The sequence below is a fragment of the Ruditapes philippinarum genome, unplaced genomic scaffold, assembly GCF_026571515.1.
Source record: "Ruditapes philippinarum isolate M1 unplaced genomic scaffold, ASM2657151v2 ctg2614_1_1_1_1, whole genome shotgun sequence".
Lineage (NCBI taxonomy): Eukaryota > Metazoa > Mollusca > Bivalvia > Venerida > Veneridae > Ruditapes > Ruditapes philippinarum.
This window is the reverse complement of record NW_026855026.1, coordinates 58,951-76,397: the sequence shown is the minus strand read 5'-3', so window position 1 is coordinate 76,397 and position 17,447 is coordinate 58,951. Positions and strand designations below refer to the sequence as shown.

The following is a 17,447-nucleotide window of genomic DNA, read 5'->3' as shown; positions in this document are numbered from 1 at the left end:
CAAATTACACACAAGAGGCATGATCATACAAATTATACACAAGACACATGATCAAACAAATTACATACAAGAGGCATGATCATACAATTTTCACACAAGAGGCAAGATTATACAAATTACTCACACAAAAGACATGACCATACAAATTAATACAAGAGGCATGATTATACAAATTACACACAAGAGGCATGATCTTATAAATGACACACAAGAGGCATGATCATACAAATAACACAAGAGGTGTGATCATACAAATAACTCACAAGAGGCATGATCTTACAAATGACACACAAGAGGCATGATCATACAAATAACACAAGAGGCATGATCATACAAATAACACAAGCGGTGTGATCATACAAATAACACACAAGAGTCATGATCTTACAAATTACATACAAGATGCATAATCATACAAATTACACACACAAGAGGCATGATCATACAAATTACACACACAAGAAGCATGATCTTACAAATTACACACAAGATGCATGATCATACAAATTACACAGAAGAGGCATGACCATACAGTACTAATTAAACACAAGATAAGGACTCTTTTGGCTAATAGTATATAAGTGATAATTATTTGTACTTTGCAGCTTTTAACACACTGGTTTTGTCATTTAAAATTTAGGAAATTAGAAATGTTAGCAGAGCTTGTGTGCATTCATTGTCTGTTGTTTTATTTTCTTAGAGGAATATTTGTAGAACATTACAATATTGATGTTTTTATTTAGTGCTGTAGAACTGTTTTTCATTATATTTTGTTATTTCTTAATTCATTTTTTGTATCATTAAATCATTAGTTTCTGTTATTTTCCACAAGATGTGACAACTGTTGCCATGTTATGACATATTAAAATAAAATCAAATAATGTTTTTAGGATTTCTTTGTTTCTAATCAGAAAATAAACACTTTTATCAAATGACGAAAGATAAACACCCTTATCAAATTAAGACAGAGAAACATCCTTATCAAAAGAGGAAAACATTAACAAGTTGTACTGTAAATATTTCCCTATGTTCGAGTTTATTTAATTAATTTTAAAGAAAATGTTTTTCAGAAAGAAAAAAAGGGGTTGTAATGTGAGGGAGTGGCGTCCAGTTTCGTCCAGAGCATATCTTCCACATGCACGGAGGAATTTAAATATTACTTGACATTAATGTTAACTATCATTAAGTGTTGTGTGCATTACCAAAGTCTCTAAGTCAAGATTGCCATAGAAATGATGGGTTTTTATTGGTGCATATCTTCTACATGCATGGATGGATTTTAGTACTACTTGATACAATAGATATTCATCATCATGAGATGATGTGCTTCACAAATAAACAAAGTTTCTAGGTCAAGGTCAGAAGAAAACCCATGTGTAGAACAAAACTTCTAGTCTACATATTTTTAGGGATTTTGATATAACCTGGCAATGAAAGGTAGAGTGTGCACCCAAAATTCAGGTCCCAGTGCCCAAGATAAAGATCACAGAGGTGAACAGAATATATATTGAGGAAAAAATTACAAGTCTTTGATTTAAGGGATTATATCACATAATGTTCACAATTATGAAATAGTCTTTCTTCAGGTCAATATATGCAAGGACACCAGATGATGAAATTCCAGATTTTGTCTATTTTCTACTTGCTCTTGAAGGTCAGAGTGAAATTAGGAATTGTTGTAGAACTTGGCACAAATGTTCAGCATAATGAGGCTTAGTGTTAGAGGCAAAATAAAGGTCCCTTTGGCCATGCTTATATAAAATGAGCTGTTGGTAAGACATCACTTGACTATTCTCAATGCTTGACAACTGTAAAAAGGCAATCATAAGCTCATTATGTTAGATAATCACACAGAACAGTTGTGCGAAGTTTCAACCCTTTCCCTTCAGTATTTTTAGATTTACCAACTTGCACACAAAAACGTAACTAAAGTGTGACACCACTGCTTGGTGATTTTTTTGAATAGTCGAGTTAAAAATGTGATAATTGACAATTTAGTCATCAAAATTGAGGGATTTTTCTGAAAATGTTCCCTTTAATAAGACTATACATACAGGCATATTTTTGTAACATTGGCACCCATGATCCATGCATTGACTAAAGGAGATTGGAATGGAGGTGTAATGTTATCCAATACAAATGATGAATAACTTCGGGAAAGCAAAAGAACAAAAGTGGAATTTACTTTTATTTAATAATCATATACATGTAAATGTATTTCTCATGGCACATAGTTAATCTGCACATAAATATACATAAAAATCTAACAAAATAAATTTTTAGCTCGACTATTCGAAGAATATGAGAGCTATTGTAGTCGCCCCGGCGTCGGCGTCAGCGTCTGCGTTGGTTAAAGTTTTTTGTAAAGTCAAATATCTCAATTATTACTTGAGATATTCAATTGAAACTTACAATACTTATTTATAGTAACAAGGTACATCAGATTGACAAGTTGGATAACTCTGCCTACAATATTAACAGAATTATGCCCCTTTGGAACTTAGAAATTTTGGTTAAAGTTTTTTTGTAAAGTCAAATATCTCAATTATTGCTTGAGATATTCAATTGAAATTTAAAATACTTTTTTATAGTAACAATGTATATCAGTTTGCAAAATTGCATAACTCTGCCTGCAATATTTGCAGAATTATTCGCCCCTTTGAAACTTAGAAATTTTGGTTAAAGATTAAAGGTCTTCAAAGATATTTACTGGAAACTTTACACATGCACTTAGAGTCATAATTTGAGGGTCATAATTATATGTCACTGATCAAGTTCCATAACTCTAGTCTCATTTAGGCTGATTCATATCCCCTTTTCTACTTAGTCTCTTGGTTAATGTTTACATGCAAGTTTTACATATCTCAATAACTATTAAAGATATTTATTAAAAACTTCACATATGCATTTAGGGTCATAATTGTAGGTCACTGACAAAAATCCATAATTCTATCTTGCATTTAGGCTGATTTTTTCTCCCTTTTTCAACTTAGAAATTCATGCTTAAGTTTTTCTTGTAAGTTGTTATCTCAATAACTACTGAAGGGTTTGTGCCTTTTTCGGGACAATTTTTATGCATTCATAATAATAAAGCAGTGATTTACGTGATAAAACATCCTAATAACAAGCCTTTGTACCTTTTCTGTCAAATTTATTTATTCATAGGTAATTAGTATTATTATACTCAATAAAACACCCTTGTGACATTACCTTCCGAATAGTCAAGCCAATACTGTATAATTAGACTCTCTCTTAGGCCTATAACATGAATTTATAAAAAAAAATTAGCCCTTTTGTGAACTTAAAAAATTAAACAATATAAAGGCTCTTTTACTATCAAGCACTTAGAATAGTCGAGCGTGCTGTCCTACAGACAGCTCTTGTTAAATATTGAAAATATATTAAATTTTTCCTTATATTGAAATTATATTAAATATACCTGTTTCAGAAATAATCCATATGGTTATACCATAGTCTGTTATGTGCTAAGAGATCGCTTCATCTTGTCAAAACAAAGTGCTAGTTATGATCAATGATAAAATAATCTCTTAAACTAAATGTGATAACTGGGCTGTTTAAAGGGATAAATTAAGTGATATCTAAAGATTAAATACATAAAATTATAGTAAAAATTTCAAAAGATCTTTATAAAAGAATAAACAACTTAATTTTAATGAAACACAACTTCCCAATATTCTGACCTGAAAATTAACATCCAAATAATTACTGGTAAATATTGATGCTAAGGTTTTTTTAGTCACATGGTTATTTGTACCTTTCTTTTACCAATATATTTCCTTTTTGCAACATTGAGGAGATAACTATAGTGAGTATAGTCACAATTTTTGTCACTTGGGGTTTTGTATTCCTATCACCATATTCCTATAATCTCAAAACATCCGATGCATGTATGGACAATCTTTTTATATTACAACAAAATTGAGTAGGTTTTACTTCTAGAACTCGAGAGTGTTTATTTCTTTCCCTGAGTGATCATTTTAAGCATCTTCAGTGCGATATCGCCATTATCTGACGGCACCTGTAAATAAACATACACACAATATTATATATCATTATTTTAAGTGTTTTTGTTCTTTGTGGTGGAGATTTTAGACCATAAATCTGCTGGGCGCTAAATAATCTGCATGTATGACGAGTGTAGACCAAGATCAGCCAATACATCCATGCTATCTGATAGACATGGTCTGCACTATTTGCTATTAAGTCAGTTATATTTTTCTATATACATGTACAAATTATGAATGGTCATGTTCTGGTTGACAGATGGAAAAGTCCACTCAGATATTTAGCTGTAAAAGGATTAAGTGAGTTAGAATGAAAATAAAAGAAAAAAAATTAAGTTTTTAAAGCACTTCATTTATATTATTAGTTATAAAGATTGTTGACAGGTTATATGGCCCTATATAAACGGCTATTTGTAAATATAACCCTAGCTGCTAGGCGAGGGTTATATTGCAAATAGCCGTTTATATACGGCCATATAACCTTTCAGCAATCTTTATAACTAATTTATAATACAGCAAGCATAATTTTTTAGAGAAAAAAAATAAGATTTATTTATGAATTGACAACAGCCGTGTATATAAAACTATATAAATGTCACGATTATCCAATGAAAAGCGACGATACAAATGTGCAGTATTATAAAATTCACTATATACTCACTTATGACAGTGTTTATGTAACTATTAGGAAAAAAAACATAACAATAATGTTTCAAAAAACATTTATTTAATTTCTTTTTTTTTAATATTTAACTTAGTCTTTGACCTACTTTTCTTTGGCATGCATGATGTTATCCAAAGACAAATTATAGGAACATTTAAATGCAGGGCTAAATAAAAGCTATGAGAAAAAAAAGACAGAAAATAGTCCTCATTAGTCCAAAAGGCAAATATTTATGAAATTGTATTTATCTTAAATATAATAGATAAAACAAGATTGCATGTGAGAAAAATGCTATGCCACCGCATTAATACAACACTAAATAGTAGTGTAGGAACAGATTTTTTTTTTGTTTCTATACAATTTTGAAGATTGTCATAATGCATAGATCCCTGACCTATCTAATTCTTATTATCAGATTAGTGGTTAAATCTGTTGTTAACTCAATAAAAGATCAGAGTAGGAATATATAAATGCACTGGAGTCTAGTGAATTTGGTGGTGAAGGTCATATTTCACACAGCCTAAATTTCATGACTACATCAAAGGACAACACAATAAGACACTTTGTCAAAATCTAAGTCAGCTGATATCAATGTTCACTTTACATCTTAATCTGTACACATGGTTCAAATTTCATAGCTGTACATCAAAGGACAAGAATGTAGGTCACATCATCAAAATCTAGGTCACCTGATATCAAAGTTCAATTTTACAACTTAAACTGTGCACATGGTCAAAATTTCATTGCTGTACATCAAAGGACAAGAAAGTAGGTCACTGTCCCCTTTGGCAAGGCAAAATTTTGGACCCATGGGTTTAATTCAAAACAATCTTTATACAGGTCCACCATACAACATTTCAAGTCAAATATCTAAGCTGTAGCTTTCTCCCATTCAGAAAACATTTGTTTTATTTTGTGTACATAATGAGAATCACTGCCCCCGGGTAGGGCCAATTTTGACACCAGGGTAAAAATTTGAACAACTTTGGTAGAGGACCTATAGATGATATTATATAGCAAACATCAAAGCTCTATGCCGTGTACCTTCAGACAAAAAATATTTTTTATTTTTTTACCAAATGTACAAAATGAAAATCAATGACCCCCGGGGCGGAACCAATTTTAACCCCAGGGCTATAATTTGAACAATCTTGGTAAAGGTTCACTTCGCAAAGTCTCATGCCATATATTTAACCTCTAGCCTTTGTCAATTCAGAGAAGAAGATTTTTCAATTCAGAGAAGAAGATTTTTCAAGTTTTTACTTTATACATATAAGGAAAACTATGGCCTCTGGGGCAGTGCAATTTTAACACTAGGGGCATAAATAAACAACTTTAGTAGAGGACCCATAGATGATATTATATACCAAATATAAAAGCTCTAAGCCTTGTACCTTCAGACAGAACGATTTTTTTAAATTTTTTACTATATGTACATAGTGAAAATCAATGACCCCTGGGGGTGGGGCCAATTTTGACCCCAGGGCTATAATTTGTACAATCTTGCTAGAGGTTCACTACATAATATTTCATGCAAAATATCTAAACTCTAGCCTTTGTAAATTTAGAGAAGATGATTTTTTAAGTTTTTACTATTTACATATAAGGAAAACCTATGACCCCCCGGGGCGGGGCTAATTTTGACACTAGAGGCAAAATTTGAACAACTTTGGTAGAGTACCTATAGATGATATCATTTAACAAATATTAAAGCTCTAAGCCTTGTACCTTCAGACAATAAGATTTTTTGATGTTTTACTATATGTATATATTGAAAATCAATGACCACCGGGGCGGGGGCAATTTTCACCCCAGGGCTATAATTTGAACAATCTTGCTAGAAGTTCACTTCACAATGTTTCATGCAAAATATCTAACCTCTAGCATTTGTCAATTGCTAGAAGAAATTTTTTTTTTAAAGTTTTTACTGTAAGTATATACATATAAGGAAAACCAATGACCCCTGGGGCGGGGCCGATTTTGACCCCAGGGCTATAATTTGAACAATCTGGGTAGAGGTCTACCAGACAATGCCTTGTGCAAAATATCTAAGCTCTAGGCCTTTTGGGTCTTTACAAGAAGGTATTTTAAGTTTTTACTATATGTACATATAAGGAAAACCCATGACCCCCCGGGGCGGGGTCGATTTTGACCCAAGGGCTATAATTTGTTCAATCTTGGTCGAGGTCTACCAGACAATGCCTTATGCAAAATATCTAAGCTCTAGGCCTTTTGGGTCTTTACAAGAAGATTTTTTAAATTTATTCTTATTATTCCTTTTGGTTGCCATGGCAACCAGATTTCTGCATGGAATGAAATTCTTTGAACAACTTTGGAAGCCCTTCACCCAAGGATCAATCCTGCCAAGTTTGGTAGAAATTGGACTAGTGGTTTTTCACAAGAAGATTTTTTAAGTTCACTATATAATCTATATAACACACACACAAACAAACAAACACACAAACAGGTGAATCGCTATATGCCACCGCATTGCAGATGCTGCGGTGGCATAATAAATGAAATATTTACCATATGACCGGCATCAAGAATCCAGTAAAATGAGAAATTCTTCGCTTTTTTAACATAGCCAGATGTTAATCGTGTCAATGGATCTAGTATCGGGGAACGTTTAGCATCTCTGAATTCCTGTGCGATTTCAAGTCTATGAACCCACTCTTCTGTTCCTAAAATAGGTAGTATAAAAAGATTAAAGGTGTATGGTAAGGTAACATATTGCAGATTGAAAATTACAAAATAAAAATTTAGTATACTTTGCATGATCTTAAAATATGATAAATATGACCTTGACTTCAAAATTTCAGGATAATTTTACCCTAACTTAGTTCATCCCTTATTTAGTTACTGAGATCAGAGTCTTACAAATATTTGTTTGTTTGATTGGGTTTTACGTCACACCAACAAAGTATAGGTCATATGGCGACATTCCAGCTTTACTGGTGGAGGAAGACCTCGGATGCCCTTCCATACATTATTTCAGGCACGAACGGGCATCTGAGTAGAACCACCGACGTTCCGTAAGCTAGCTGGATAGCTTCCTCATATGAAAGAATCCAAAGTCAGGATTCGAACCCACAGCGGTGAGGGGCAAGTGGTTTAAGTCAACGACCTTTTCCACTCGGCTACGGGCGCCCCTACAAATATTTGAAAGATCCTGTTGAGACACATACTAATCGATTTTCAAAGGTGATTTTCTATTTGTAGCTTTATAAATGAAAAACAGTAAGTTTTAACAAGTCGTAGTAATATTTAGTGAGTTTTATAATTTACTTAAAGTGTTAAAAGAATTGGCATAAAAAAAAGATAAATCATTGAAGGCTTAACTTACCTATCGTGTCCACAATAAGATCAAGTTGACCACTGTAAACAACCACTTCTAAATCTGTGTTCTGTATTAGGTCATCAACTTGAAACAATATTTCAATTAGTTAATATAACCAGTATTATCAGAGTTTTCAATCAATATATCAGTATTATATTTATTATACATGTATGTTATCAAGGAACACAGTTACATAGGACAGGCCTAGAGGTTTTAAAACTTTTTTTCTGACATCAGTCTAAGATCTCAGGATATTCATTGGTCATCAATGTACATTCTGTGCCAGTTTTTGACCAATCACATACCTGAGATCTAAGTTTGGGCATGGAAAATGTATTTATAACCTCTACCACTCGATAATATTCCACTTTTGTAACATTGCTTGTCACTTGATAATAAAGACATTTATGTATAATCTACACGGCTGCAGACAAGTATTTTATTTATGAAGTATTTTATTTTTTCCTCGAAGTATTGTGCTGCACAATAAAATTATTATAGTGTTGACATACTATATGGCTGTATATCAAAATTTGTTTGCAATATAAACCTTGTCTAGCAGCCTGTGTTTTTATGCAAACATCTGTACATATTTGCCATATAACCCGTTACAAAAATCTTTATAACTAATAATATATATATTTTGTATAGGTTTTAAATTTTAAAGGAACAATGAAATTGTTAAAGTAGTAACTTTATATATATAATAGAATAAATACGTTATTACCAACAGAATAAAGTTATTTACCTATATCTACAACAGGTTTCATGAAGTCACCACTTTGTGTAGCAAATACTTCACTAGACTGACCTGAAAATCAGTAAGTATATGTTGTATCGTATGGTATCATATTATATCAATATCATATTAAAAAAGGTATAGGTCTTGTTTATTTTAGTGTCAACCCTACTGAAAGGGCCAGCCATTTCTGGCTTATGAGACACCTTTTGCTTGCATACCATGTACCTCCCAACTCCTATCACTATGCTAGGCGCTAGGCGGATAGAAATCGGTAACCATTCATTTAAACTACCTCGCGGCACACAAAGCGGCCATTTTGGAACGAGTCCCACGATAAACATTCATCCTTCAATTAACGCTACCCGCATGGCTCGAACCTTTGACCTCCCATTCCGAAGGCCGATGCCTTAACCACTAGGCCAACGGTACTGGTATTATTATATTAAATTACTTCACAGTAATAATTATACATGTTAAGATTTCATAGATGTTTCAGTCACACAGAAAAGTGCACATCTTATCATTTCATTGGGTTTTAAAAAAACAAGAATAAGAATATTGTCACCACAACAAGAATATGTCAAAAGGTTTTTAGTCACAGAAATAGAAATATCAAGTGGCAATAAGAGCAAGTCTATTAATTCCAGTTTACTAAAAATGCTTTTCCTTTCCTTTGATTTCATGCCTTAATAAAGTATTTTAAAAATTTCTTAACATATATATAACTTGGTTTTGTTTGAGACAATTACAAAATATACAGATTTTTTTTTAAAAAAGTATATCTAATTAGATTAAACTGAGCTTACCACCCCATACGACTTTGTCTGGAATGATACCAAGCTTTTGCTTAATCTTGCCATTCATCAACTCAGCCAGGTCATCTTGGTGCAGACGTGACAGCATACGACTTGATAGACTATCCTGACCTAGAAGATAAAATACATGTGTGTCCGTATACATTATCCTGACATAGGACACAAAATACACGTAGGTGTAAAAAAAGATTTTCTTGCATATCAGACTTGTTTTTTTAATTAGTTTTACCTATCTGAAATGGGGGTGACAGAAAAGTTGCGTGCTCCAAAATGGCATCATATTGGCGCATTTTAGAATTACATTTCCTTCTAAATATGACGGCATTTAGCCATGCTGAATGAAGTTGTAAATTCATAGGCTACTGTATGAAAATCATTATGGATGAAATGAACAATAATGTCCATGAAAAATTAATTAATTGTGATTAACCATTAAAAAAAATATCGATAAAATATGCAAGCATTGTTACAGCCTTATGGGCAGGTACCCTCTGGATGGATGATATGATCCAAACCACAACATATGACAGATATTATTAATCCTGAATTGTTTCATTCTTATATTGAAATTAAAGCAATGCATGCTAATTTAATATATTGTTGAGTTTTGTCCCTATGGCATTAACCTATATAATATTTTTATTAGCGTCAGTATTGTTACTGCAAGTTAACGGGATCACCCCTCCTTACTGCAAGTTAACATGATCACCCCATTCATTAAGTTTACTATATTGTTCTTAATGAAAACAATTATTATTAAAGAAATCATCTATAAAAAGAAATAAATAACTTCTTTTAACTAAAGATAATATGTAATAAATACCTTTAAAAAGCCTGCATGTTTCATCCTGACCCCACTTGAGTATGTTGTAAAAATTGACACCATTGGTTGTCAAGGCAACAATAGTTTGTGTGGCTCCCCAGTTACTAGTTGCGTCTTCCCATTTACCGTCATGAATGTTTTGCTCGATTATGATCACTGACTTATTGATTGAGTTTAATCCAGCTCTATCTATCAGTGACTGTAAAATAACATAATCATATCATTTAAAGCCAAATCCACTGTACGACCAATATCACAAACTAAATACAAACAGGACTTGAATATAACTCCTATGAAATACTAGTATAACTAGAACTGTGTCCAAAGGACATGGATGCCCCCACCGACAACATTTATATGGTATATAGTGAAATAATCAACAAAGGGCCATAATTCTGTTAAATTTGGTCGCAGCAAAAATTCCTTCCTTCACTACCATCTACACATTAAGGTTGTTCATCCCTGGAAGTTTAAGCAAAAATCTGCCATCCGGTTTAAGAGGAGTTGCGTTCACAAAATTTCTATATAGTATATAGTGAAAAAATCAACAAAGGGCCATAATTCTGTTAAATTTGGTCGCAGCAAAAATTCCTTCCTTCACTACCATCTACACATTAAGGTTGTTCATCCCTGGAAGTTTAAGCAAAATCTGCCATCCGGTTTAAGAGGAGTTGCGTTCACAAAATTTCTATATGGTACAAAATGTATATAGTGAAAAAATCAACAAAGGGCCATAATTCTGTTAAATTTGGTCACAGCAAAAATTCCTTCCATTACTACCATCTACACATTAAGGTTGTTCATCCCTGAAAGTTTAAGCAAAATCTGCCATCCGGTTTAAGAGGAGTTGCGTTCACAAGATTTCGGGACGTACAGACAGACGGACGGACAGACAGACGTACATGCGGACGGACGGACAAGTGCAACGCTATATGCTCCCACTCTGTGGGGGCATAATAACTATAAAGTTTGTGGTTTTATGATGTAATTATTTCATGAATATTGTAAAGATGTTTCAAAATAATTGAACTTTGAAATTTAATCAGTCATTTGAAGGAAGGTTACTATGTATATATATATATACATTTATATATATATACATTTATATATATATATATATATATATATATATATATATATATATATATATATATATATATATATATATATATATATATATATTTTTTTTTTTTTTTTATGAAAATTAATCAGTATGCTTTGCAAAGGCTTGCTGACAATCAACATGTTTTCGTATAAAATGGACCATTTAAATTGAGTGACTGAATAAACCTATTATCTTGGTTAATGAAATGATTGACAAAGATCAAGCAAAAGTAAAAAGATTAATGAATCATGGATCTCTAAAATGAGACTAATAAAACTAGTATTACTCACATTAGTATAAAGGTAGGGAGCCCAGGTGACTGTGGAATCTATTGGTGAAATCCAGGAATCTCCCATCGCCAGACCTTTAAAGTTACATTTGATATCTCCAGCTTGTATTGCCTATACAATTAAATTATCATGTTTAAAATATAAAATTTGTGACATACCATTGTACATTTGTATATTTATTGTTTTTCTTTGGATAACTCTTATATTTAAAATGATATGATATTTAAATAATATTTTGTATTAGCTTTAAAATTTGTATCACTCGCATGCAGGTGCCCTTGTTAATATTGTGTGATTAAAGTTTTTTAAAGATACTGGTCGGAGAGATAACTCCGATGCATAGATAACCCCGACACTTGATAAACATAATTTTAATAACTTTGTTTTTTTTAACAAAAAAGCATATGGTCACCTAGTAGTATAGGAGCAGGACAGAATGTGATGATTTTTTGTAAGTTGGTAAACTTTTTTAATATTTTTCAAATAACCAAAACTTTTCGTTCAAAACATTCTTCTTACTAAATTACAATGAGGTAGTTAGAAATGTATTGACCAAAGGCCACTGACTTGGGAAAGACTTTTGAAAAAATGTTTTTACATCAACAAACAAGAGGGCCATGATGGCCCTGAAGTCGCTCACCTGTATATAGGCCCCCGGAGCGGGGCCAGTTAAAGTCCAGGGCTTTTATTTGAACAAACTTGGTAGACACCCATTAGAAGATGTTACATGCTAAACATCTAAGGTCTAGCTGGTCAAGTTTTTTCTTTACACATATAGTTAAAAACAATGACACACCTGGGGCAGGGCCAGTTTTGACCCAAGGGCTTTTATTTGAACAATCTCTGTAGACACTTACTAGAAAATGTTTCATGCTTAATATCTAAACTCTAGCTATTCGGGTTTTTTCAAAGAAGATTTTTAAGTTTTTGCTATACACATATAAGGAAAATCAATGTCCCCCGGGGCGGGGCCAATTTTGACCCCAGGGCTTTCATTTGAACAAACTTTGTAGACACTCACTAGAAGATGCTTCATGCTTAATATCTAAACTCTAGCTATTTGAGTTTTTTCAAAGAAGATTTTTTAAGTTTTTGTTATACACATATAAGGAAAATAAATGACCCCCGAGGCAGGGCCAATTTTGACCCCAGGGCTTTTATAAGAACAAACTTGGTAGACACTCACTAGAAGATGTTTCATGCTTAGTATCTAAACTCTAGCTCTTTGGGTTCTTTTTAAGAAGATTTTTTAAGTTTTTACTATATGCATATAGGGAAAATCAATGACCCCCTGGTGCGGGGCCAATTTTGACCCCAGGGCTTTTATTTGAACAAACTTGGTAGACACCCATTAGAGGATGTTTCATGCTAAATATCTTAGCTCTAGCTTTTTGGGTTTTTTCGAAGAAGATATTTAAAGTTTTTTCTTTTGGTTGCCATGGCAACCAGAGTTCTGCATGGAATTAAATTCTTTGAACAATTTTCAAAGGTGACCACCGAAGGAACATTCCTGTAAAGTTTGGATGAAATTGGCTTAGTGGTTTATGAGAAGATGTCATTTAAAGTAAAAGTTTACGGACGACGGACGGACGAAAAGCGATCACAAAAGCTCACCCTGTCACTTTGTGACAGGTGAGCTAAAAATAGTTAAAACATATAAGGTGTAAAAATAAATTAATGATGCTGATTTTCCTGTCATTTTTTACTTAAAAATTTAAGAGTCGACTTTATCTACTGTTGTGGGGTAAAAAAGACCATGTTTTGTATACCTCATTCAGGACCTTAAAGAAGTACCAATTCTCATTTTCATACATAATTTTTGTAGTGTAATGTAAAGTCTTTGAACTGAGCTTTATTTATGTGGTTCAAAATTTAAAATATACAGGAAGATAATGAAGATATTACAAAAAATATGTGATTTAGTGTCGGAGTTATCTCTCCAACCAGTAATAATACTTTGTTCAAATTTGATAGTAGAAAATATTGGTAATTGCTACACAGTCTCTTAGTAAATTAAGAAATAATATATCCCAAACTGTGATTCTATCGCTCAATAAAATCAGTTTGTAGTTCGGATGCGAGGAATTATATCACGAGGGCATAGCTTTTACTTCACACAAAGTAGATCAATGTTTTCTTTAAAACTCTACACACTAAAGGTGGCCACAATATGAATATACAAGTACAGTGTCATTAAAAAAACTGGCCACTATATATACCTGATACAAAGCTTGACTGATAGCTGCTGTCATTTTTCCACCATAAGATTCTGAGAAGATATAAAATGGTACATCCTGAAATAAAAATGTTTTGATTAACATGAACACTCCAACATCTATATCTTATGAATTGAAAAGTTTTGATTTAAAAACAAGAAAAAGAAACAAGAAAATGTTTATATCTGGATATTGTTATATCTGTGAGGCAACCAATCTGAAAACTTAGAGTCGGGACTGGGACAACAGCATCGTTATAAACAGTATATTGCTATAAGCGATGAGGTTATATGTGGAATTTACTATATTATCATATCTTGAAGTTGAATTGTAAAGCAGAACACAGCAGATATTCCTTGTTTGTGTTATGTCTTTAGACTTGTCAGGTCAGCAATTTTTTTGTTAACATTCATGCCCTGTAAGCCTTGTTCTGGTGATAGATTGCATTGTATGCATATCTTTAGAGAAAGGCCTGTATCAGTCATCAATCTTTATTTACAACAACCAAGAATCTAAAATTCATTTTAACAAAATAAACCGTTTTTGTAAATTTTTGATTTAAAACAAAGACTGAATTAACTTAGCATTGAACTACACACACTTAAAGAAAAGAAGAGCTTAACAAGCTATGATTATGTAAAAAAAATTTTCTGAAGTATTAGAGAATACCTGAAACTGAGGAGATTTTGTCATGAAGAATGTTGTCAAGGTAACCATCATATCAGCTGCAATACCGGCTACATCATGAGTGTAAGCGTCCTTGTTATCAACATAACTGTAACCAGTTCCTACTGGGTTATCAACAAACAATAAGCTTGCTACTTGTAACTGAAAACAAAAAATCTTGGTTTTCATTTTAAGTCATATAAACAATGTAAAGATCATTGAATGATTTTCCTTGTGTTGCCTCTTCATGCATCATTCCTAACACCAAATAAGTAAGAGCTGTCAGGACAGCGAGCTTAAAATTTCTCAGTGAGTGATAGAAGAGCAAGAGCCAGGTTTATGTAAAATTTTCTAAGTTTAAAAAGGAACTTAATATCCATATAAGAGTTATGGGCCTTGGAAAATTACCTCCTATTATGCTCTCAAACAACTGTGAAGTTTCAATCTATTCCCTTTAGTAGTTATGTAGATATCAACTTGTACGCAAAAACTTAACCGAAGTGTTATGAAAACAGCAAAGCAGACGCATGAGTAAGTACATTTTAGCTTTATACATTAACAGCTCAGTTTTAGATCATTACATTATTTGGATATTATGTGCACCACTTATCCTCTAAGCTAGCTGGTTAGAACACAGCCAATGGCATTACACAGTTTTGATGATAGAAAGCATACCCATGTTGTATTTCGTGAATTTTGCTGCACATCTAAGGGTCCAATCTCCTCAAAGTTTCCAAATCCTGTACCTGACCCTCCTGGTCCACCCTGTAAACAGTAAAAATTTTATATATAGAATCTTTTTTTTTTAAACTCAATACTGAATAAAGATGATAATGCTTATTCATGAAAATCTATATTTAAGGAGTACTGAATCATCGGCAAAAGCTGAAAGTGTTGACAGGAAACAATTAAAGAGAAATGAAAAAAACAACAACATTGTTTCTCTTCATTGGGTAATCTCTACTGTATAGTATAATAATTACATGTCTGAACTGTTAAGTAGGTATTAGCTGTTAAATGTTTAAAGCTGTTAGGAAATATGTGTACCTGTAACCACATAACAAGTGGAGCTTGTTTAAATCCTTCAGGTGCTGTGGTATAGTACAACCAGTAGAACATGTGTGCCCCTTCATGTACATCAACGTAACTCCATTCCTGTTGTGGTTCAGCATGGTAACGTACATACTTTAATGGTTCTATATAATCCAAATAAAATATATTTATTAATTTCTCCATAAAGCATTATTGCACAAAAATTAAATTTAAACAAAATATTACCAAAATCTGTATCTATAGGGAGCTAATTACACTGTAAACGTGTCACGGTTCAGAACTATTCACTATTTAGAGGAGAAGATGTGAAAGCAGCCGAATAGCTCAGCCCTAGAGCCACGGAACGGTATTCCGAGGGTTTCGTGTTTGAGTCGAAAGTTAGGCTCCCATCCTGTGACATTTGGCTGCCAACATGGAAGCAGATATAGATCAGAGTTTAATTCACATTGCTCTGTAAACTTGAGAATTTGACGACGAATTTCAATACAGCAGAGTACTAAGTCACAGTTCAGAACTGTTGATTATTTAGGGGAGAAGATATTAGCTGCTGTAAAGCTCAGAACTTAGAGCCGCAGAACAGTATTCCAACATCCCAGGTTCGGGTCCCAGTAAGGCTGCACATTTTTCTTACCCTGTGACACATAATATCAAATGTCTTATTATTTCTATCCTATGATATGTACACACAAATGCTATTCTATTTTAGTAAAAATTTAAACAAAATAACTTCTCCTTGAAACTTACTTCATATATTACACTACTATTACAGTTCATGTATAGTAAATGAAAAAATGCACAACAAATAACTTGAGTTTTATAAATGGTTCAATAGTCTCAACTGAATTTTGAAAATTGCTAATTGTATCAATAATCATTGCATTTTTCAGTTTAGTAGATCTACATATCAGTTCAGGCTTCTTTAAAAGTAGATATTTTCAATTCATTAAAAACTAAATAAGTAGGTAAACCACTTACCAGCTGTTATACTGACCAGAGCAACAAATAGTGTTAATAAAATCACTAACTCCTTCATATTCTCTGCCGGTTTCACTGTTTGTGTACTGTTTCAATAGAAGTGTCACATGACTATCATGTGATGTCCTAGATTATAAAGTTTATTAGAAGACAGTGTTTATTAATCTCATGTCCTTTATCTTCCATAAAAATCTTTCTAGTTTTAAAACACACAAGTCACAGGTATTCAAGATAATAGATTTATCACAGTGCTTTTCACAAATAATACAAAATATCTTCTGTAAATTGTTAATTATAAAACACACAAATTACTTATTAATTCTAATTCCCTGTTAATTAAAGGGACTGCACTGATTTTGACATAACACCACTGGAGAGAAACTAATTTTTGTTTCAAAAACATGAGATTACTGAACCATTATCCATAAAAAATGTTTCATTACAACCATGATATTAGGAAAGTTTTGGCTTTTTTGTTGTTGTTCTTGCTGTTTTTTGTGTAATTTTTTTTCTTCTTTTTTGGTGTGTGTGTGTGAAGGGGGGGGGGGGGGGGAGACTTTCCATTGCAATCTTGCAGGAACATCATGTTATATTGATGAATAGCATTTTCAGAATATCAACACACCCAGTTTCATAGTTTGCTTTCTTAAAGTTTTGGCCATAATTATTATTTAACCATTCATTTAATGTTGCATCTATCTGGATGAACGCCTGCCTATGAAAAGTTTTATTT

General features: G+C 32.6%; 1 protein-coding gene across 1 annotated transcript; it reads right to left on the bottom strand.

The window, feature by feature from the left end:
* Positions 1–3,109: 3,109 nt before the first annotated feature.
* On the bottom strand, positions 3,110–16,863 carry LOC132741877 (retinoid-inducible serine carboxypeptidase-like). The gene is made up of 12 exons (XM_060730141.1): positions 16,715–16,863; positions 15,734–15,882; positions 15,362–15,451; positions 14,690–14,848; positions 14,024–14,098; positions 11,805–11,915; positions 10,410–10,608; positions 9,578–9,697; positions 8,778–8,840; positions 8,036–8,113; positions 7,219–7,373; positions 3,110–4,039 (listed from the first exon to the last, which is right to left on the bottom strand). Exons 1-12 carry the CDS (start codon positions 16,770–16,772, stop codon positions 3,974–3,976), a joined length of 1,323 nt encoding a protein of 440 aa, XP_060586124.1. The 5' UTR covers positions 16,773–16,863; the 3' UTR covers positions 3,110–3,973.
* Between the last annotated feature and the right edge of the window lie 584 nt (positions 16,864–17,447).